The 23,138-nt window shown below is 43.5% G+C and overlaps 1 protein-coding gene across 1 annotated transcript in view; it reads right to left on the reverse strand.

Moving 5' to 3' along the window:
* SDC3 (syndecan 3) overlaps positions 1-23,138 on the reverse strand; it is a 99,345-nt gene that overhangs the window by 18,581 nt on the left and 57,626 nt on the right. The window contains exon 2 of the mRNA XM_087970820.1: positions 3,215-3,341. Coding sequence (XP_087826946.1) covers positions 3,215-3,341 — 127 coding nt within the window. The remainder of the gene's footprint in view (positions 1-3,214; positions 3,342-23,138) is intronic.

The raw sequence follows: 23,138 nt of genomic DNA on the forward strand, positions 1-23,138 counted from the left end.
GGGACAACAGCAGCGGTCATAAAGGTGAACCAGTTGCTGAGCATCTGAATTTTGATCCCAAGGATCTTGGGGAACCTGCAAAGATCATAGCTGTGAAGAATGGTGATAAGCCACATTTTTTTGTGCCGTTGTAACTTTGTACGGTCACTAAGCAAACTTGTAAGTTGAGGACGACCTTTACTCTAGATCAGTGGTCGCCAACCAGTGGGCCGAGGATCACTGGTGGTCCGCAAGAAAATGTTGGTGGTCCGCAGAGAAATGTCACTCCCAAAGCACACACCCCCAAAGCAATTAATCCAGGCTGTGTGGGAACACAAGGCTGCGCCACCCACATGGCCTGCAGAAACGTAAAGTAGTGATGGGAGGGGGGAAAGGGCAGAGGGGGGACTTTGCCTCACTCACCCCAGGCACCGCGCCTGGCCACCAGACTGCTTCTTTCTGTTTCTTTCTTCTTCTGCTTTTGGCTGCACGCAAGGAAAGTCTTCCTTTCTCTCCCCCAAACTCCGCCAGAAATTAGTCTTTGGGACCCTGCAAGGCATCCTGCTCCAAGAGGCTGCGCCAGCGTGACAAGTCTCACAAAGATTCATTTCTGGCAGAGTTTGGGGGAGAGAAAGAAAAACCTCTGCTGCTTCTGCTGCTTTCCTTGCATGAAACCAAAAGTCTCTCTCTCTCTCTCTCCTCCTGAGAACGGAGCTGGAGATGGTATCCTGCGATCCCAAATAAAGAACAATCAATCAGTAGGAAAACGGGATGGGGAATTTTCCTGCAGACTTTTTTGGGGATTTTCCCAGGGTCTCTGGTCGTGTTGTTTACAATGCAAACGATGCAAGCCTTGTGTTCCTGTGGGCCATGTGGGCAGCACAGCCTTGTGTTCCTGCGCAGCCTGGATTAATTGCTTTGGGAGTGACATTTCTGTGCGGACCACCAAAATTTTCTCACGGACCACCAGTGGTTCCCCAGCCCACTGGTTGGCGACCACTGCAGTAGATTATTCAAGCTGATTAATATTAGTTCATGCAGAGTGGTGCAGTGGCCTAGAGGTGGAGTTCTCGCCTCGCAATCAGGAGGCTGTGAGTTCGATCCTAGGTAGAGGCAGGTATTTCTCTCTCTGGTCACACTGAGAATCTATCTGCTGAACAAAACTCCTCATTGGTGACAGGAAAGGTATCCAGCCATTAAAGCACTCTGCTAGCTCCATTCAGTTGCCCAGACTCTACCTTACAAGGGATTATGGGGTCATTAAATGATGATGATTAATATTATTAGTTATAACAACTGCAATGCCGCAAGTGAAACAAGATACCACAAAGAGTTATCTTATAATACGAATTGGGAAAACTGTAGTCCTCCAGATGTTATTAAGCCACAGTTCCCCCCCAGCCCACACAATGCCTTAAGGATGACGGGTGCTGGGAGTTGTCGTTTAGAAGAATCTGGAAGCATGCCAGTTTTCTGTTAGATGTACTGAAAAGCACAACTCCCAAACTACAAGGGATCTGCTCTTCATTCCTACCTAATGGCGCCCAGGTTTACTATTCATTTTACTTCCACTGAAAAACTCCATCTCTTCGAAATAATTAAAGTCAATGAATGAATCAAAACAATGCACCGTGAACTGAATGAAAATTGAACTATGGATATTAGCTGGCAAATTAGAACATGGCAACTGCTCCAATTTGGGTTTTAATGGCATTCCTGCTATTTTAGTCAGTATTAATAACTTGCTTTGATTTTTTTTTCAGTGTTTTTTTACAACCAGAGCTAAATAATAAGCATTGCGATTATCTCCATGCTTCCTTCAGAAGTCATTCTTTTCGATTCAATGGAATTTACCACTTGTTAATCTTTAAGCGCTTTATACTCTTGCAGTATTTTTCCCCCCTTTAAAAAGATGCAAATCTCCATAAATCCTAAGGCATCGTTCAACATTTCTTTTAATCTGTTGAATTTGGTCTGCAAGTAACAGCATGGAGAGAGAGTATGAATTGCAAAGGACTTGGGTGGGTGATAGGAACTCCACTCTACAATATTTGGACCCAAAGAATGCAAAGGTGTATCAGATCCAGCATTAAACACATTCTCAGAGGTATTCAAGGGACACGGCCAGGATTTCAACTCATCGTTGTGGGATTCAAGCAAGTGGTGCAATGGCCTAGAGGCAAAGCTCTTGTCTCACAATCAGAAGGCTGTGAGTTCGATCCTAGGAAGAGGCAGATACATTCTCAGTGTGCCCGGAGAGAGAAATATAAGTGGTGCAATGGCCTAGAGGTGAAACTCTTGCCTTACAATCAGGAGGCTGTGAGTTCGATCCTAGGTAGAGGCAGATATTCCTCTCCCCGGGCACACTGAGAATGTATCTGCTGAACAAAACTCTGCATTGGTGACAGGAAGGGCATCCGGCCATTAAAACACTCTGCTATCTCCATTCACTTGCCCAGACTGCACCCCACAAGGGATTATGGTGTCATTAAATGGAGATGATTGTGGGATTCAAGCAGTAAAACAGATGAGTTAAGCTTCAAAGCTCCGCTCCTTCTCTTGTCAATAAAAACAGGATTGTTGGGCCCTATCTCAGTAGCAATAGAAATAGCTTAGACTTATATACCCCTCCATAGAGAGTGCTTTACAGCCCTTCCTAAGCGGTTTTACAGAGTCAGCTTAAAAATGCTTAGCGCTTCTTGAGAACTTTTTCCAATGAGGCAATGGGGGTGACCAGAGACTGTTGATTGTAGTGAGGGAACACATGGTGCTGTGGGGTGTGTGTGTGTGTGTGTGTGTGTGTGTGTGAGAGAGAGAGAGAGAGAGAGAGAGAGAGAGAGAGAGAGAGAGAGAGAGAGAGGGAGGGAAGGAGGGAGGGAGGGAGAAAGAAGGGGAGGGAGAGAGAGAGAAGAATCTGTCCATCATTCTACTGATCTCTGAAAAGTGAGCACACCATAAAAGATAAGGCAGGGTCAGGTTTGCAGACTGCATTAAACCATGCTATGAACGAGGTTTGCCCACGGCATGAACCATGAGCACAGTTAGCTGAGTTCACACCACATCCACAAGAAAAATCACAGAAAGCCCATGGTTGGCTTAGCATTTAAAAAAATTCAATCCAAAGATGACATCTGCCTTTCCATCTATTCTACTAATCGGACAAATTCAAGCCACAACTGGAGTGACGTATTCCTTCCTAGCATGACGTATGCTTTCCATTTAGTTCCATACTCACATCCAGATCCAGATCCCGAATAGAAGTCCTCCATTTCCTCTAGTTCTTCATCTTCAAAGGAATCGTCGTCCCCCGAGCCTTCCATGTCAATTGGCCGTTCAAAATTTTCATTCCGCCACTGTTGAGCCTAGCGGATCAAAAGGGCCGACACAAATAAACTCATTATTCCCACAGATCCGACAGAAGAAACTTCCTATAGAGCAGCCTAAATAGTTTGAAGCCTATCTGAAGAGCCACCATGGGCTACAGATCACTTGTCCAGGACTGTGTAACTTTTCCTCCAGGGAACTGAAGATCCTCTCTCTTGCTTTCCTCTCTACTTCCTAGACTGCAAAGCTCATAAATTCCAGGCAGCGCAATTTTCTTTGGCAATGAAGGATAATCACCTCCAGTGCGAATTTCATGAAATCAACGACTACCGTTCGCCAAAGTCAAGCAGCTTGTAAAAGACCACTCATCTTGGGTGTCATTTATTATATATTTTCTCCTGGAGAAAAAGGGATAAAAATAGGTGGAAAACGCATCGAATATTTGTTGTTGTTCATTCAAGGCAGAATGGCTATTTTTCTGTTTTTAGAACTCTGCTGAAAATATTTTTTCTTTAAAAAAAAAAAAGCTCATAAAAAAACTGGATAGCCTGTTATAATTAACTTAGCTGGTTTAATGTTTCTCAATGTTGATGACTTTAAAAATGTGTGGACTTCAGTTCCCAGAATTCCCCAGCCAGCAATTCTGGGAGTTATAGTCCCCGCACCTTAAAAAGGCCAAGGCTGAGAAACATTGATTTATAAACAGCTTTAATGGAGTTTCACACTCTTGCAGATTTGCATTAGCAAAATGTACTTTTGTCCTTACATTGATATTTCTGTCAATCTCCTCTCATCTAATGCCACATATTTTTGTATCAGTAGCATTTTTTTTTTCTTGGAAGATAATCCAAGGATCAAGGAAGAGAAACAGCAACTTATGTGCATTTAAAAATGAAGCGATGCAGTTTTTCACTGGAAAAGTTTGACAGCAGCAGAAATACTACAAGCAATTTTTGCAAGCTTAGCAGAAAAAAAAAACCCCTCTGGAATCTGCACTATGGAAGCCAGCCCTTAAGAGAAATCAAATGAATTCTGCAAGCGTCTCCAGCTGAATGTGGTTGCATCAGTGGTGGGTTTCCAAATATTTTCTTACCGTTCTATGCGCACTTGTGTGCGTATGGCTCAAATACCAATGCTGGTGAGCTGCCTGAACTGTTTTTTAGCTCAGCTGAGGTGTGGCTATCTGCTCTGCCACACAATCAGCTGTGCTAAAAAACAAGGAAATATAAGAGAGGTAATGGCAGGGGCAGGTGGGTGGGGCCAGTCTGAGATGGTATTTGCCGGTTCTCCGAACTGGTCAAAACTTCCACTACTGGTATGCCAGAACTGGTCCGAACTGGCTGAATACCACCTCTGGGTTGCATCAACAACTACCTTGCAGCACCCCTATGCTGTAATAGTTAAGGTGTTTACTGGAACTGGGAAGGCCTTGCTTCTCCATTTACCATCAGTCACAAAAGCTCACTAGATCAGGGGTCTCCAAACCCCCAGGGCAGGGACCGGCATCGGTCTACACTCCGCCAGGAACTGGGCCATGCAAGCGAGCGAAGCCCTTTCCACACATGCACAAAATCCAGACAGTGCACAAAACCACATCCACGGAAAAGCTGCCCTCCATCAGTACTGCATATTTGCTATGGTCCTTGGGGCAGGCACAAGTTACAAATGTTTGGAGTCACAAATCACAAGTCACAAATGTTTGGAGTCACAAATCACAAGTCACAAATGTTTGGAGACCTTTGCATTGCTGAAGGCTACTTGGGCCATATGGCAAAGTTAGGCATAAGTGATGTAAACTGCAAAAAAGAGGGAGAGAATGTAACCTTGAAGAAGGGTTGAAAACACACAAGCAGGAAATACATTCTTAAGCTGTCAAAATGTAGGGAGTCACCCAGCACTGTTTGAGTGCTGATGAATTATATCATTGGGATCTCCCATTTCAAAGCTGAGATTCATTTACCAGCAAAACTACCTGTAATTTTACTAAGCCACAACAGCCAACGAACCGTGGAATTGGGTCTCTGACTTTATCCCTATTTGAACTTAAACGGCAGTGGGATTTTGCCACTAAATGATTCAAAGGGAAAATGAAAAATCCATCAGTGCCAAGAAGTCGGTCCAATGTCCAGTCATCCTTCTAACTATATCACCTGGCCATCAACCAGGAAAACTGGTTAGGCTGGCAGACCTTGTAGCCCCCATCACACTGAAATATTTATGGTTTGCAGGATTATAAACAGGAAGATGCCGATGTTGCACTGTTCAAAGCGAAGGAAAGCCAAGGAGACAAGGGAAGCTTTGCTCTTACAGATTCTTTGGGGCTATGTTTTTTGAAACTTGGCAACCTTAAGATGCCTGGGCTTCAACTCAGCATGCTGGCTGGGGAATTCTGGGAACTGAAGTTCACGCATCATAAGGTTGCCAAGTTTTAAAAAGACTGCTCTAGAGCCTATGAGAAACCCATGCCTATTTCAAACAGGTCCTCCAGAACACCGTGCGAGAGATTATAAATTCACCCAGTGTGTTCTTCCTGTTTATTCATTGCAGCCATACATGTTTTTATTTTTATAAATTGCACACCTTCGCCATCAGGCATACTAAGAAGCTGTCCTTCATATCAAATGATGTGTTTAGTCTTTTAGGTCCTCAATAAATAATCACGAGGTGAGACATTACACAAGTCTGTGTCGTTTCCCCTTTTTTGCTGAATTCTGACATCACTTTGTATTTATAATGCAGTTTCCTGGCAAAAGTTTTCCAAGGTTTCAAGCTGAATTTTAGGGGCTCTTGTTGGCAATGTCAGGCCCTGAATGCGTACACAAAACTCCATCCTCGCTTCTCAGAGGAAAGGCGGGCAATTTTCCAAAGGTCATTTCCCAAAGCTATTGTGGACAATTTTCTGGTCCATTGCCCACAATTTTTATTAGGAGGATTTTCAGCAATAAGGCAGGAATGAGGAGCAAAAGCCTAGAATTTTTGAGAGTTGGTGAAACGCATCTAACGCATCTATCAAAAACATCCACTAACACTGTCACTGGTGGTTGGTTTTCCACTGGCTGGTAACCTCTGGCAAGTGGAAATATAGCAGTTGTTTTTGGACTGTTTTTGGAAGTTAGCGAAGTTCAGGACATTTTTCCATGATTTTTCCTTTCGGACCTTTTTGCTAGATGGCATGAGAAAGGCTAGAGATAACTAATCTATTGCTAGTGGGGATAAAAATAAGCCTAAATCAAGATAATATGACAGAAATAACATAAGATGGTAGAGTTATACCTTGTTCACCTGTAGCCTTAACAAAATTGTTGGTTTTCTTCTCAAGGAATATCACACAAACCTTGTTATCATTTTACAGGGTTACAGTCAGGGCTGGGCTGCTGGGGGTTCGCAGGGGTTCGGGAGACCCACTAGCTAAGATTCTGTGCAGTTTGGAGAACCCCCAAATCCCACTCATGGCTGGTCCCACCCACCCCGCCCCTCCCAGGAATCCCCACGTGGTCCGTTTTGGATGCAGGTAAATGCAGGGCGCACACAGAGCCCTGGGAAGGGTGAAAAACAGGCATCCCGGAAGTTTGGGGAGGCCGGAAATGGGCCATTTTCACCCTCCCGGAGCCCAGGGAGGGCAAAAACGCCCCTCCACCATGGTGTAGGAGGCTGACTAGGCCACACCCAGCATGGCCACGCCCACCCAACAACCAGGCAGAGAACCCTTTGCTAAAATTTTTGAAGCCCACCCTTGGTTACAGTATCCCAAACTTTACAAGCTTCTGGTCTAAGTAGACATTGAGGTGTGGAGAAGACAGTGAAACCACCAACAAGGTGTTTAGCCAATATTTTTGGCATTTTTTTATTTTGGAAAGTCTAGCTATTTATTTAATTGATTTACATGGTTGCTCTTCTCACATTTGGGACTCTGGGCGGTAAAATTGGATTTAAACCAACAAAAAGCAACAAGTAATAACAATAATAACATAATAATAATCTAATGGCACTCAAGAACAATCTAACCTAGTCCATGCAAACACAAATCATATAAAAGAAATCACATTGATAGGCTTATCTAATCTCAAAACCCCAAGGGAACATCCAGGTTTTCAAAGATGTATAAATTACCAGCAGAATTGGGGACAAGTGAAACTTAGGAGGTGTGGCGTTCAATGAACAGGCAGTGCAACAGAGGTATCTCTAATACCAAAGAAGTGTATTTGGCTATCTAGATCAGGGGTCTCCAACCTTGGAAACTTTAAGCCTGGAGGACTTCAACTCCCACAAACCTGGCTGGGGAATTCTGGGAATTGAAGTCCTCCAAGCTTCACTTTACCAAGGTTGGAGACCCCTGATCTAGAAGGTTATTGACATAATAAAAATTAGCTATCTACTCTATATGGGGTAGTTTTTCCCCTATTTCAGTATAGTTCTGGATCAAAATTAACAACTCTGAACATTTCTCCAGCCCCCAAGCTTTCAAGAGTCACCAGCTCCCAACCTTCCATATTCTGGTTCCCTAAAGGTATGTTGAATGACAGCTCCCATCACTCTTAATTGTCCGTACTGACTGGGAATAAGAGGCTGACTTATAGGCAAACTCATTTGGAGTGAACCAATCTGAGAAAGAATGGGATAAGGATGGGATATGCTTTTCTAAGAACTGGGTCCTGGGTGTATCCATCTCAACCCAGGTTTACTGCAAGCCTGTTGAAATGAACGGTAAATTCCACGGGGATTTACTAAGCCTACATCCAGCCCCCAGAAGTTTTGCAAAGGAAAAAAGATGTCATTCTTATCACGTTTTATAAGACACCAAACTAATCTTAGCAGGGTTTTATTTTATGAGCGAATGTAACAAAACACAGAGAAGGCTGATCAGGATATATTGATAAAAGTAGACTATAAAACTCAGTTAAGAACTGAGGAATCCTGCTGGGATGCTATCCTAACGGTCATTGACATGACAACAGTAACCATAGTAACTGTTTCCTCCATCATAATGGCTGTGTTCTCATATCTCTTTCTGGGCTTCAGAAGAAGCCGAGGACATTGAGATGAAGGAACACCATTTGGAAGTCAAAGATATTCTCCAACTCTTTGATATAAACTGTGTGACCTTAGCCATCCTACTTAAGTTCTTTCAAGTGTCAGCTCTGGCTGATTTCACCTTGATAGAATATAAATACCTCCAAGGGGGTGTAGAGTTTAAAATAGTAAGAGTGCAATCAAATGAGTATTTGAAAAATAAAATAAAATGGTACTCCTCATAGTTTAAAAACCTGACAGTGATTGAATCCAGAGCCTTGTATATTTTGCCAACACAGATTGTATATTCTAGGTGTCTCTCTTCCACTCCTTCCCAGCTTCTAGCTATGTTAAGAAAATATGGAACCCCAACATCCTACGCATTAGAGTGATTCCCAGACCCCAAATATCCTACATAAGAACAGGTATTCTAGATTGTGAGCTGATTCTATACTGTCTAATTTGCTAGATGTTTTTATGTTGTCTTCTGACTCATTCATTGTTTTCAGTTATTAGATTTGTCTTCCAATAAGACATGGTTTTGCATGACAAAAGGACAATTACTATTTTAAGGGAAGCACATACTCCCTGCACAAAATTATGCAAATCTCAATTGTTTGTGTGTGTGTGTGTGTGTGTGTGTGTATACATACACACACACACACGCACACACACACATAAAAATAAAACAGATTAAGTGTGGGTTAAGGATATATGAAAAAGTAATTGAAATCAACTTAATTTTCTTAATTTAATTTTGCCAATAATTAAGCATATAAAGATCAAATCAGTAAAAAATTATCTGCTTTGTCTGTGTGTGCTGTGACTGCAAACCCAACTGTTTAAGAAAACAAGCTATGTTTCGATATATTGTATGCACTCAAAGACCCCAGATATTAAGAATGTCACATAGGACAAAAATAATTTCATTAATTCCCCTTCCAAGGGCAACTATTGGAAGGAAGGTTTTTCAACCCACAATCACAAACACACTCAATATATGTGTCCTACCGATTGGCAATCCTGGTGCATTAATCCCAAACAAGTCAGAATTTGTAAATTCTATTATTTCTCTTTTTATTTTCCAGATATATATTTTATTGTTTACAAATATAAATATCAAACACAGTGCAACTGTTCTAGCATTACTCTGCCATACATACAAGGATATTACTAAACCATTGATATGCATATTATTGGTACAGTATTAATTTTGTTACAATTGTTTTGTCCATCCTACTTGATTAAATCCTCTATCATATCACATTCTGGGTCTATTGGTCCTAACCATTTTTTGTTCCGACCTCCACCTCTCTTTTGCAACCATTGATAAAACTTACGTATTCCAGGTATCATAGTATTCTGTTTCCCCCTTATTTTTCAGTTCTAAAGTTAGTTTATCAAGTTCTGCACAAGCAAATACTGTACTTTCCTTATTATTTCTCTTTCTGGTGGTGTATTTTTATTCTTCCAGTAAACTAACATCAAATCCAAGCTTGTATCTTTAAAATAAATGAGGCAAAAAGCAAAAGTCCTCATTTCAGTTTGCATGCTAACCAAATCAATCTTGATTTGCTGAGCTTTGCTGCTAGGGAAGGAATGAAGTGATTTTCTATCAGCAGAACCAAAGCAGAAATTCAATAGCAAAAAAAAATATTATTATTCAGGAGTATCTGTGAAGCTTTTTTTTTTTTTAATGAAACAGACTCAACCTGGTATGTTAAACTTCTGTTAAGCTTAACATCTCATTTCCCTCAATTCCCCAAGCCTACCATTCTAGAAAATACTTTTATGACATCATTGCTTTGGGGCAAGAAAAGAAAACCTTAATTGACCTTGCACCATGAAAAAGTTTATCTTCTTGTGTGATGAAAGCAATTGGTCTAAAAAGAAAGAGAGAAAAGCTGGGGTGGGGAAACAAGTTATTAGAAAAGCAGCTTTTAAACCGAGATATAAATAAAATGGATATAAATAGAAGGAATCTGTTCGTATGCTCAGGATTTATTCAGGCGAAATATAAAATGCTCATCACATGCCTCTTAGCCACACGTTATTTCCAAACTGGCTCAGCTCTGTCTTCAGGGAAGAGATGTAAAAACACCCTTCCCTTCCCCTCCCCTCTCCTCTCCTCCCAGCTTTAAAGCTGGACAGGGCATTCGAAGTAAAGCTCTCGGCTCTTGGCATAAATTGCATCAGTCTGATTTGAGATTTATTCCCAGCTCTGAGACCGGAATGCTGGATTACCTGGAGCAATTCATTTCCCCGTGGATCTCATATTGTGTCCAGCTGTTTCTTTAAAACAAACCACCACCACCCCAAAAAAACCCTAAACTAATAATAATAAAATACCCTTCAACCTGCCTATATTTACACAAAGAATTCCACTTTCCAAAACCTCATCCTGCTAGATGTTTGCGCAGGGAACCTCAAACTATTTAATTTTAACAAGGTATACCCCACCTTTTGATTGAAGCCATTATCACGGCAAATTGCAATCAATTAAAAGAAAAGGAGAATCAAAAGGTTTTTCGTTCCACGAAGCATCTGATCCTCGGCAGATAAACCAATGAGCTTCCCTTCTTTCTCTGTTTCCATTCGTTCTATTGTCTTCTGTCTGGTTGACAAAACCTGCAATTGTTTCAAGTCTTCTGAAGCGAGGAGAATCACGGCCCGGCCTGATCTCACGCTGATGATTGCTCTCGAAAATTAGCCTGTGCCGTGACTGTTCACCAACTTGCAAGGGCAAGCACACAATTGTGAGAGTAGTGATCTTGGAGATGGTGTGTTTGCTCATGAAGAGCAATAGGGACTCTTGGCAGAGAACGTTTGCACCAGACAATCAACATCCTTGTCCAAAAGAAAGGGTGACATCCGTGACCAGACCCTGCTAGCATGACAGACAAAGGGTTCCTTTGAACCGATACAGAACATTGCCATAGATTTCATCACCACTTCAAGGAGATATATCAAAGCCACTAGACAAAGAAAATGCCATCAGTCTGCCTCATTTCATGTACGTATGAGTAAGATTCAGTGTGTTAGAACAAAACTCAACTTCTTAGAAGCTGCAAAGAACTCAGCTTTTCCCATTATGACATTTTTACAAAGTGGGAAGAATAACATGGCCTCATTATTTAGCCTTCACGGTGTTGGCACAGTTTAATGCGCCCGACAAAAGGTCCCAAAATATATGCACCCGCTTATCACCAAAGAACATCTTTTCATGGGCATATACAGCTACAGGCAGACTTCTCGGCCTTAAGAAAGCTGAGGATTGTTCTCAACAACAGGGACGGGGGTGGGAAGGGTATGGCTTGCAGACAAGTAGAAAGCTGCAAAAAGTCCCACTGAATCCTGCATGTTTCTGAGACTCGGTATCAAAAGATTTAGCCTGATTCTTTTCGGTGTAAAAAAATAATAGAATTGGAACAGACTGCAGGGTTTTGCAAGGATGGGCAGGGTGGGATTCTACCAGTTCGCACCTATTCGCTAGAACCGGTTGTTAACATTCTAAGCAGTTCGGAGAACCGGTTGGTAGAAGAAATTACTGGCCTAATCCTGTAAGGAAGGCAGGAAGGAAACATTCTGGTGTTGCTTACAGAAACTGCCTCTCCGTTAACCCTTATTACATTCTTGGCAGGACTAGACTTCCTATCTCTGGAACACCTCTGGAGTTTGTTTCCCCTCCTTTGCTGGTACTTTGCTTGTGTGGAGTGACCTTTCAAAGTTACAATGGCACTGAAAAAAGTGACTTATGACCATTTTTCACACTTACGACTGTTGCAGCATCCCCACAGTCATGAGAGGCCAGCGGGAAGAGATGCATGCCTCGATGTGAGTGATATTGAGTTGGCCACACCCAGCCAATAACATGACCACCAAGCCATGTCCACCCAGTCACATGACCACCAAGCCACCACCACCACCTAAGCCACGCCCACAGAAATGGTTGTTAAAATTTTTGAATCCCACCCCTGAGGGCAGGGTATAAAGGATGGGCACCAGGGACTTCTTAAAGAGTTTCTTCTGAAGGAAAAACCTGAAGTAGCATCTTCCCCTGCTCAAAACTTCTATTGTTAGGAGCAGGGGTGGGCTTCAAAACTTTTAGCAATGGGTTCTCTGCCCGGTTGCTGGCTGGGTGTGGCCATGGTGGGCGTGGCCTAGTCGGCCTCCTGCACCATGGTGCGGGGGGACGTTTTTGCCCTCCCCGGGCTCCGGAGGCTCTCTGGAAGCCGGAAACGGGCCCATTTCTGGCCTTCCTGAACTTCCGGGAGGCCTGTTTATCACCCTCCCTGAGCCTCTGTGCATGCCCTGCGCTTACCTGCATCCAAAACAGGTCGCGTGGGGACTCCTGAAGGGGAGGGGAGGGGCAGGGTGTGTGGGGCCAGCGCTGCTACCTTCCCACCTAAGTGGTCCCTATTTTTCTACTTGCATTTTTTAAATGCTTTCGAACTGCTAGGTTGGCAGAAACTGGGACACGTAACGAGAGCTCACTCCATTATGCGGCACTAGGGATTCAAACCTCCGAACTGCCAACCTTTCTGATTGACAAGCTCAGCGTCTTAGCCACTGAGCCACCACGTCCCTCTCTCATCTGGGTACTGACCAGCTAAATATCTGTTCAGCTTCAAGAAGTCACATAACACCATGCCTTCAAATCATGCCTTATAGGCATTATCTATTATTTATCAGTACAATTTATCAGTGCTGGAGAGGAATGTCTAATCTGTCACTCTAGAGTCATTTATGATCTTTGCCTTGATTTTATGCAACCTTTGACCTAATGTTATGCAGACTTGGGCCTAATACATACCTCTTCCATAGACAAACAGCTCTAACCTCTGATAAGAGCTTCTTGTCTAAAAGGAAAGTCTTTGTTGTCAAAATGGTGTGTTCTACCACTGAATTAAGGTTATTTCTGAGGACTTGGGTATACTGGCTTACTGGCTGTGTTCACACAACCTGCATTTTCTGGCCTACAGTTAGTCATTCACTGAGATTGCACAACACAGAGATTCATAAATTAACCCAGCCCAGGTGTGTTCTGCAAATGCAGCCATTAAGTTTCAAACCAAGAACTGACTTCATGAAACAAGGACTCCAAGCTTCATTTATTACTGTGCTTGTTAATTAAAGCAAGCTTCTTTCTTCAAGAACCTTGGACTACCTTACACCATTCACCCTCCTCTTCATTTATTTGATCTCTATAAAAAGCCTCAGAGGTAGCATCATCTCAGAAAGTGTCACCCAGAATATCCATCATAAATGAATGACAATCACATCACATCTCGGTGGCGCCTCAGTGGCACAGTGTTTAAAGTGCAATATTGCAGGCCACTTCTGCCGGCTATCGGCTGCCTGAAATTTGGCAATTCAAATCCCACCAGGCTTAGGGTTGACTCATCCTTCCATCCTTCCGAGGGGGTAAAATGAGGACCCAGATTGTTGGGGATAATATGCTGACTCTGTAAGAATCGCTTAGAGAGGGCTGTAAAGCACTATAAAGCGGTATATAAGTCTAAGTGCTATTGCTATCTCAGAAAGGTTTATGCCAATATGCTCACCGTCACACTGTCTCAACCTTACAAATTCACAGAACAGATTTTCATCTGTAGACAATTTTAGAAATTGACATTCTGGTTTCAGTAGCTGAGTTAGTTCCGTTGTTGTTGTTTTTTAAAACTTTGTTGTTCAGTAACACTTGTACCTGCTTAAGTTCTTTTCCGAGAAGTTCCATAGAAAGCTAAAAGACAGTACAGTATTTGGTATCCTGAGTGCTACAAATGAATGTATCCTCACTGTGCTGTTAGATGCAACCGCATTGCAACTGACTACAATAGCCTTAGATTTAATTTTGCAGCACTTTGACCAAAAGTGGCAATATTGCAGCTGACATTATCTGCTTTTTTTTTTCCAAGTGCTGCTGAGTGGGGGAGTGGAGATTATCAGAATCAAGCCCATGATGTATACCTAGAAAAATGGACAGTAACTTTTGATGACCCGAGGCATGGCACAAAAGCAACAAAGTCACAAAAGTAGGAAAAAGTCCCTTTAATACCTCCAACTTGGCCCCCCAATGTCGAGTTATCATTGGCTGGAGAAAAAACTCTCCCAAGAACAATCTTTAAAGGGAAGAAATTCAGCCCAAACCCAAAATACATAGAAATTATAAATAAAAACCAACACAAACCATGCTGCAGCAATTAACGAGATAGGGCAGGATAAGGAATTGTAGACTTCAAAAGATAAAGAAACACACACAGTTGGGAGGACGCCAGAACCCAGATAAGACTTGACAAACAAAGATAATTAATGCTTTGCTTCCAGCAAGGTGCTGTGCGCAAACACCCTTTTTAAATCCTGTTTTCCCAGCTGCAGCTAATGAAGGGAATCAGGGCCCTTTTCTCCCCTGTAACCCACATAACTCACGTTGCTCCCTTCTCTGTTCCTCCTGGCATGCCCTAGGGTAAAGAGGGGGTGGGCCTGGGTCTTCCTCTGAATGCGCAGCCGGACTGTGCCCTTTCCCAGTTTCTTCCAGAGCCACCGGAGCCACACTCCCACTCCCTGTCAGCTGCTCGACCTCCCCCTCGGAATCAGATTCCAACAGGGGCATGACACTAACTGTTTCCCTGCATTCTACAATTCTACAGACAGTCAACTGGAACATAAGGAAAGACAATTTAGAGAAGACAAAGATAAAACAGAGAATTCTGCAGAAAGCAGCCATGTTGTCAAAGGATGTAATGAGCACCTTCACATGTAATGGGTGTGCCATAAGCTCCATCCCTTCGGTACATGCAGGCACTATCACAACAAACATACAAAAGGAGTGCAACTTATGTCATGCTCTCATGATATTTCCCTCATTGTTTGTCTTCCCCCTGGACCACTCTGCTTGGGGGCAGAATTAAACATTCATTCCTTGTGGGACTTGATCCAGCCTTCTCTCCCCATCCCATGGTAACTCTACTTTTCAAAAGATGTGATACAACAGAAATGTCAAAGGCATCCTCTTCACTGCAAGGTGTGAGAGATTTGGACTTAAATGTTGACGTTTTGCAAAGAATTTAAGGATTTTTTTTTGTTCTTTAGTTCTATTGAGCTGCAGTATGATCCTCTATAGGTCCAGATCAGGGTAAGTAGATTTTTAAGGGCTGGTGGGCACCCTGGAGATTTTGAAACCACAAGATGAATACTCACAAACGACTGAAAAAAACATTCCAGTTTCCAAACAAAAGTGCTGCTATGTGGGTGAAGCATCTCAGAAGGCTACCTGGTGAGGATATAACTTATTACCCTCTCTGGCTCCCTAAGCCAGGTTGATTAGAGAGCCAAGGTGGAAATCCATGGGTATGTATGCAGGAGTGGGATTCAAATATCCCAGCAACCGGTTCGCTGCCCAGTTGCTGGGTGGGCATGGCCATGGTGGGTGTGGCCTATTGGAACTTCTGGGAGGGCCATTTTTCACCTTCCCATGGGTCCGGAGGCTTCCCTGGGGCCACTGGGAGGGCGAAAACAACCTCCCCTGGGCTCTGGAGGCCCTCCGGAAGCCAGGAACAGGCCCATTTCCAAACTTCCGGTCCTTCCGAAAGGCCCATTTTTCCCCTTCCCAGAGCCTCCGCACAGACCCTGCACTTACCTGCATGGAAAATGGGCTGCGTGGAGACACCTGGGAGGGGAGGGGTGGGCGGGGCCAGCCAGTCGGTTCAAATACTGGTTCGGTGAACTAGATGCAAATTTAACATCCGGTTCACCCGAACTGGTCTGAACCCCTGTGTGTATGCTATTTATGGCACAATATTGCCCACCCCTAGATTAACTAGTGGAGGGGAAGCTCAGACTAAACATGGTTTGTGGCAAACACCTTGAAGTCTGAGCACAGATTACAGTTGTATAAAAACCTTTGTAAAGTTACAGAAGAAACAGATTTGATACTTCTGGACCTCTGCAGCCCTCTCTGGGCTGCATCTGCTCCAAATCCTGCCCATCAGACATCAACAGGAAAGTTGATTGCATGCAAGGCTGCCAATTCTCAGGTTCCAAAACTATAATAAGCAAACTCTTTAGAAAAATATCCAGCGCAGCTGTGGGAAATCATCCACATAAGCCGGAAACTGAGGGTAGTTGTCTTGGGTGGCAAGAAGGCCTACAGAGCATTCCAGTTTTGGCATGTCAGATATATGGACTTGGGGGGTGGAGGGAAATCGGGCTTAGATCCACCTCAAACCAGGTCAGCATGCTTGCCAATAAATGCAGCACGAGCAGAAGTCGGCACCCCATTCAAAACTCCCTTTGAGCATGGCTATTTAAACAAAAGACTCCAGCAAAAAAACATTCTGCCTACCACCCTCCAAGAAAACGGGCATCAACGAAAGGTCTCTTAGCCAGGGAGAATGGCTTCTTGAAGAACAGGAGGTGGGTGGCAGGGTGGGGTTCATGCACGCACATTTTTTAGACAAGAACATTTTCCATTTGACAACAATGTTGCCTTTCTTTTAAACATATGCTGTTCCCTTCCAAGTGCAGTCCATTAACATTCTCCCCAAGCAAACACAAACTTTTCCAGTGAGACAAAACATAGCCAAGAAGAAATCCAAAACTCTTTCTCCCCTTCCCCCCTTCCCCACTTTTCCATCCTTCTTTACTGCACAAAAAACCATCCCCCTCATACCCTCTACACCCCCCAAAAAAAGGGGGATCCTGGAATTGGAAAAAGCATTTTCTCCTAATTTAATCTCTGGAATGAAGCCATTTTTGCAAAAAAAAAAAAAAAAAAAGGAAGCCCAGTCTGTGTGCAACCCATTGCATTGGGATGGCGCAATGGTTAGAGTGCAGTACTGCAGGCTATTTCTGCTAACTGCCGGCTGCCTGCAATTTGGCAGTTCAAATCTCACCAGGCTCAAGGCTGCCTCAGCCTTCCATCCTTCCGAGATCGGTAAAATGAGAACCCAGATTGTTGGGGGCAGTAGGCTGACTCTGTAAACCGCGGTTTTTACCTAATTAACAGTAAAAGTTTTTCCCCTTTCCCAAACAATCAGCCTCATGGTCCAATCAAGGTGCTGGCTGGTTGTTTGGAAACGTCACTCCTCCACTCTTCAGCCACTTGTGGGAATGTCCTTGGTTCTCAGGGGAAGCTATTTTGTTTTGACTACAAAACCCCAGCTATCTCTATTCCCCACTCCATAACCCTCAGTACCATAGTGGCAGCACTGAAGCCTCCAAGATGGTCTCAGTCACGCCAGTTTCCGAATGGACAATTGGTTCTCATGAGGTGTGAATCAGAACTACCCTATTCAATAGTCATGGTTGTTGGGTCAATGCTATTAATGTCATGGAAGCAACTCGCTTGTTTCAAATATTCCATCGGGAAGAAACTGAACAAAATCGGCAAGAGGAACAATCGGATCCAAAGCCACAATCTAAAATTCTAAGGACCGAACCTATAATTTACTCAGGAATGGTTCACTAGCCAGCCAGCTCCACCCTCCATTCAAGGTCTGAGGCCAAAATTACAAGACTTTGAATTACTGGTCTTCCCTTTAGTGTTCACAACTCCCTTCGAACTCTGCAATTCTGATACAGCCTTCCGTTTCTGACTATGCAAACCCTTTCCGTCACCCTTCCTTCATAGCTATAAATAGAGAGGTAAACAGGAGTTTGCTATCCTGCCGTGCAATTACAGGGGAAAGCGTAGCAACAGCCAAGAATATGCAGTTTAAGAACACAAGAGCACAGATCCTCATAGTCCAACTTCTGTTCTTTACAGATGGCCAAACCAGAATTGTTTGGGGTGTATTTAAGCAAAGTAAGACACTTTTAGGGGGCCCAACTTGGCAGGATGTAGAATTAGCATCATGCCAAAAGGAGGGAAGGGGGAAAAATCCCATCACCTTCTGGCATTTTGTCGTACTCAGTCTAATCAAAAAGAAGTTGCCATCACAAAGTTTTTTGAAAGGTGAAACAAATGTTGGGGAAATTCTCATAAAAATAATACGCTGTTCTTGCATGGAGCAGGTGACGAGTGAAGATGTTGTGTGTGAAGGCTCCTTCATGGTCAATCATCTCCTTGCAATAGACAGGAGCCTCCCTGGCTTCACACCCTGCTCTATCATCCCCAAAAACAGGATCTTGAGCATCTCCTGCCCTTAGGCATTTTGCAGGATGGTAAGAGAATGGCCTGCAAGTCCCTTGGACTGCAATGTGATCAAACTGGTCAGTCCTAGAGGAGATCAACCCTGACTACTCTTTAGAAGGCCAGATCCTGAAGAGGAAAATCAAAGACTTTGGCCACCTAATCAGAAGGAAGGACTCACTGGAGAAGAGCCTGATGCTGGGAACGATTGAGGGCAAAAGAAGAAGAAGGGGACGGCAGAGAAGGAGGTGGCTGCAGAGGTGGCATTCAGCAGGTTCTGACCAGTTCTGGAGAACCGGTAGCAGAATTTTTGAGTAGTTTGGAGAACTGTCAAATACCACCTCTGACTGGCCCCGCCCCCATCTCTTCTCTGCCTCCCATTGAGTCCCAGTTGATTGGCTGGGTCTCCTTTTGTTGCCCTGCACAGGAGAACGGAGCTGGAAAGCAGGTTAGTGGGGTGGAGAGGGAATGAAGATTTTACAGTATCCTTCCCCTGTCACGCCCACCAAGCTACACCCACAGAACCGGTAGTAAAAAAATTGGAATCCCACCACTGGGTGGTTGGATGGAGTCGCTGAAGCAGTCGGCCTGAGCTTAAATGGACTCCAGGGGGTGGTAGAGGACAGGAAGGCCTGGAGGAATGTTGTCCATGGGGTCACGATCAGTGGTGGGATTAGAACTTTTTTACTACCAGTTCTATGGGCGTGGCTGGGTGGGCGTGGTGTGGCTTGGTGGGCATGGCAGGGGAAGGATACTGCAAAATCTCCATTCCCTTCCCACCCCACTAACCTGCTTTCCAGCTCCGTTCTCCTATGCAAGGCAACCAAAGAAGACCCAGCCGATCAGCTGGGACTCGGGAGGCAGAGAATAGATGGGCTTGGTGGGGCCAGTCAGAAGCGGTATTTGCTGGTTCTCCGAACTACTCAACATTTCCACTACCGGTTCTCCAGAACTGGTCAGAACCTGCTGAATACCACCTCTGGTCATGATGGGTCAGACATGACTTTGCAACTAACAGCAAGAACAAGAGAATGATAGAAAGATGTGCAACAGAAAATACAGAATAAAAACAAAAAACAAAAGCTTCTTTTACAGAAGAAGAAACTTTCGGAGAAGGTTGAAGTCCAGAACATACAGAGTGAATGATCAGATTATGTGCACCAAACACTAAATTAATCCATTTTTTTAAGCGTGTACAAGATATCAAACCATGTATTAACCATCTAGGTCAGATCATCGTCACAAACAAACTGTTTTTAAAAAGGGGAGTTCAGCTTTGATCATCTATCTGTGGACAAAATTTGGGGCTTTTTACATAAACACACACACACACACACACACAAACACGTGTAGATGTCTATGCATGGTGCACGAACACAGCTACTACCTTTAACTGACCTACTGAAACAAGTTGTGTAAAAGCTGCCAATGAGTGAACAAAACACACCAAATGGACAATGGCTGAAATAGGCAAATATTAATGATTTATTAATTGCTACCCAATTCCCTGTGACTCCCATTTACCAAACATGGATGTTATGATGCCCCTGTGAATGGAAATTCAACAGGTATGTTGCCTACTATGATCTCCACTGTGGCATTGGACAGCCAATGAAAGATGTCCACACAATTATGCTGACTTTCACACCCTATTGTCCATCGTCCCAGAGAATGATTGGGCACAGATACTGTATTGATTTGAGCCATACCATGAATGCCTTTTTATCCAAACTAAAAACATCTAAATTCTTTTAGTCTATGTCAACCCAGAACATAACTCAAAGGAAGGAAGGAAGGAAGAGGAAGGAAGGAAGGAAGGAAGGAAGGAAGGAAGGAAGGAAGGAAGGAAGGAAGGAAGGAAGGAAGGAAGGGAAGGAAGGAAGGAAGGGAAGGGAGGAAGGAAGGAAGGAAGGAAAGGAAGGAAGGAAGGAGGAAGGGGACGGAAGGAAGGAAGGAAAGGAAGGAGGGATGGGAGGGAGGGAAGAAGGAGGGAGGGAGATTGGGGAAGGAAGGAAGGAGAAAGGGAAGGGAGGGAGGGAGGGAGGGAGGAAGGGAAAGGGAAAGGAAGGAAGGGGAAGGAAGGAAGGAAGGAAGATGGGGGAGGGGGAAGGGAATGGGGAAGTGGAGACCAGAACAGATTTGGGTCATAGTTTCTCTCCAGAAAACCTCTGGGCAATTCCATGCCAAGCAAACTCCCAATGGCCCAGAACAAAGGCCTCTTCACCTCCACTGCCTAACACTCTCAAACATTTCTCCTGAGTACATAATATTAAGATAAAGCCAAGAAAAGGCAGCCAAACCAGCCTGAGAAAGAGCCACATCACACTTGAGACAAGACTGGAGCATCAATGATGCTACTGTCCCCATTGTGGGGCAAGAATCACAGGGCAGCAGTTACATGGGAAAGGAAAGGAACATTGGCAATGCTTTCTTGATTTATTTGCACTGAAACATTGGCTGTATTGTAGTCAGTTGGGAAGTGATGCAAGCAAAGAACACTAAGTCATCTATTACTCCTTTTCTTCGCTCCCAGCATCCATCCATCTTTTCTTTCTTTCTTCTTTCTTTCTTTCTTTCTTTCTTTCTTTCTTTCTTTCTTTCTTTCTTTCTTTCTTTCTTTCTTTCTTTCTTTCTTTCTTCTTTCTTTCTTTCTTTCTTTCTTTCTTTCTTTCTTTTTTCTTTTTTTCCCTTTCATGTTAAGGCACCAGAAGAAGCTTCTGGCAGTACTTCAGATGTTACTTTTCAGACTATTTGCCTTAATGTGCACAAGCTCAGAAATATAAGAAACTCTTTAGCTGGAGAAAATGTTCACGTACATTGGGAAGTCGATGTGTTTCAGAAATGAGAACGCTATTCACTTCGTAAACAAGCGCGAGAATAATGCCCCATTTTAAAATACATCCATTGAGAGAAAACCACAACTCCTTTGGGGGTAATTGGCACGAAGAGGAAACATGGAGAGAAGAGAATTGCTAAGATATAACTTGGGACCCCCTCACTGATAAACCATAGTTCTTCCTGCCTTGTGGCACCCTAACGCACAAGAGGGAGATATGAGTGAGCCGGAAAGAACCTCAATCTTTGCATTTGTAGAAAACCTAGAAACAAGGTCTAAATGAGGAAAATGCCTCCAAAACAGTTTAATGAGCTGAAATATTCTCAAGGATTTCAGAGGTGTCACATCTGGAAAGACAGAAGAGTTGGCTAGTCAGAAAACTTAACATCCCCTCACAATACCAGTTTTTGACATAAGATGCAACAAAACACAAACAATATGAGCACTCTGGACATTTTCCAAAATAAAAGGGTGTTATTAGACCTTTCTCTTTTTCTTGGGCCTACTCAGGAGCTGGGATACTCCATAATATTCTACTACAGGTCACCATGAATTGTGGTTTACTTGTAATCAATATCTTCAGTAATAAGCAAATATCTATTGATAACTATGGAACCACCACTGGCTGTTCTCTCAGACCACTTCTATCAAAACCAAAAGTAATAGATGAGCTAATGTAATTACACTGCTGCTTACTTGCAATTTTCATTATTATGATTCATCTTCCAGTAAGTCAGATGTTTTGACTGGTTTTGGCATTTTTATCCCCTGTCAAGTCCTTCCCAAGGACTCGGGATGGGCAGATGTTGCATTTGATGATGTTAAAAGTATTATATCGAGGTTGGAAGCTATCCCAAGTAAAGCTGCCTTTTGCAATTGACTGATAGGGATCTCGCCAATACCGATGACATTCAGGAGGTGTTTCAGAAGTTTTGGGATTGCACCTATCTTTGTTTCCTTTTGCCACAGCCATTCAATTTCTATTTACAGGTCTTTGTTAACTTCTCCAGATCTTTCTCTTCTATTCCACTATGTCCAGATACTATTATTGTTATGGTTCGTTGCATAGTTAGTCAGGTATTTAGATGAATTTGGCATTTTTGTCCACCTACCGAGTCCTTCCCAAGAACCTGGGATGGGCAGATATGGTTGTTTGATGGTGCTAGAGATAAAATTGCAGGATGTGAGCTGTTCTGAGTAAAGCTGCCTTTTCCAATTGACTGATCATGAATCTGTCAATGCCGATCATGCCTAAGTGGTGCTCAATTACTACTTCTACTGTTACTATTACTACTACTACTACTTGTTCTGTCTCACCTGTGACCACGAGGCAAGAGTCCAAGCCTCCAAAGGAATATAAATAAACAGACAGGACCAGGAACGATAGAGTTAAATTCCTTTGACTGGAGAAGTCCTTGGCAGTCTTCCAGAAGCTGCCTGCCAAGTCCGATAACAAACAAGACCATAAATCAAAAGGCAAACGGCGTGCAGAGAATTTGTCCAAGCTGCTATTCCGAATAAACAAATTGTCCCGAAGGAAGATTCAGAGCTAACACGCCCTCTTTTATTTCCTGAGGGGCGTGTCAGTCTCTCAAGTCAGTCCCTGATTTGACCTTTCCTTTTACGTTGCATTTCACGCTTCTGCTTGCGTCTTTGCCTTGCATCAAACCAGCATTCCTCGGCTTGATCCTCAGCCAAGGACTCCGGCACTCTCTCCTGATTATCTGCCAACACCTGAGGCACAACCAAAGAGGAAGGGGAGGAAGATGATTCTGAATCTTCCAGCAAAGCAGGCTCAAATCTCAAGGCCAAATCCTCCTCTTCCTCATTACTCAAGTCTGTGTCTTCTAACAGAGG

Source organism: Notechis scutatus, chromosome 8 (genome assembly GCF_049901735.1).
Source record: "Notechis scutatus isolate UNSWTSFEM ecotype Mainland chromosome 8, rNotScu1.2, whole genome shotgun sequence".
Classification (NCBI taxonomy): domain Eukaryota; kingdom Metazoa; phylum Chordata; class Lepidosauria; order Squamata; family Elapidae; genus Notechis; species Notechis scutatus.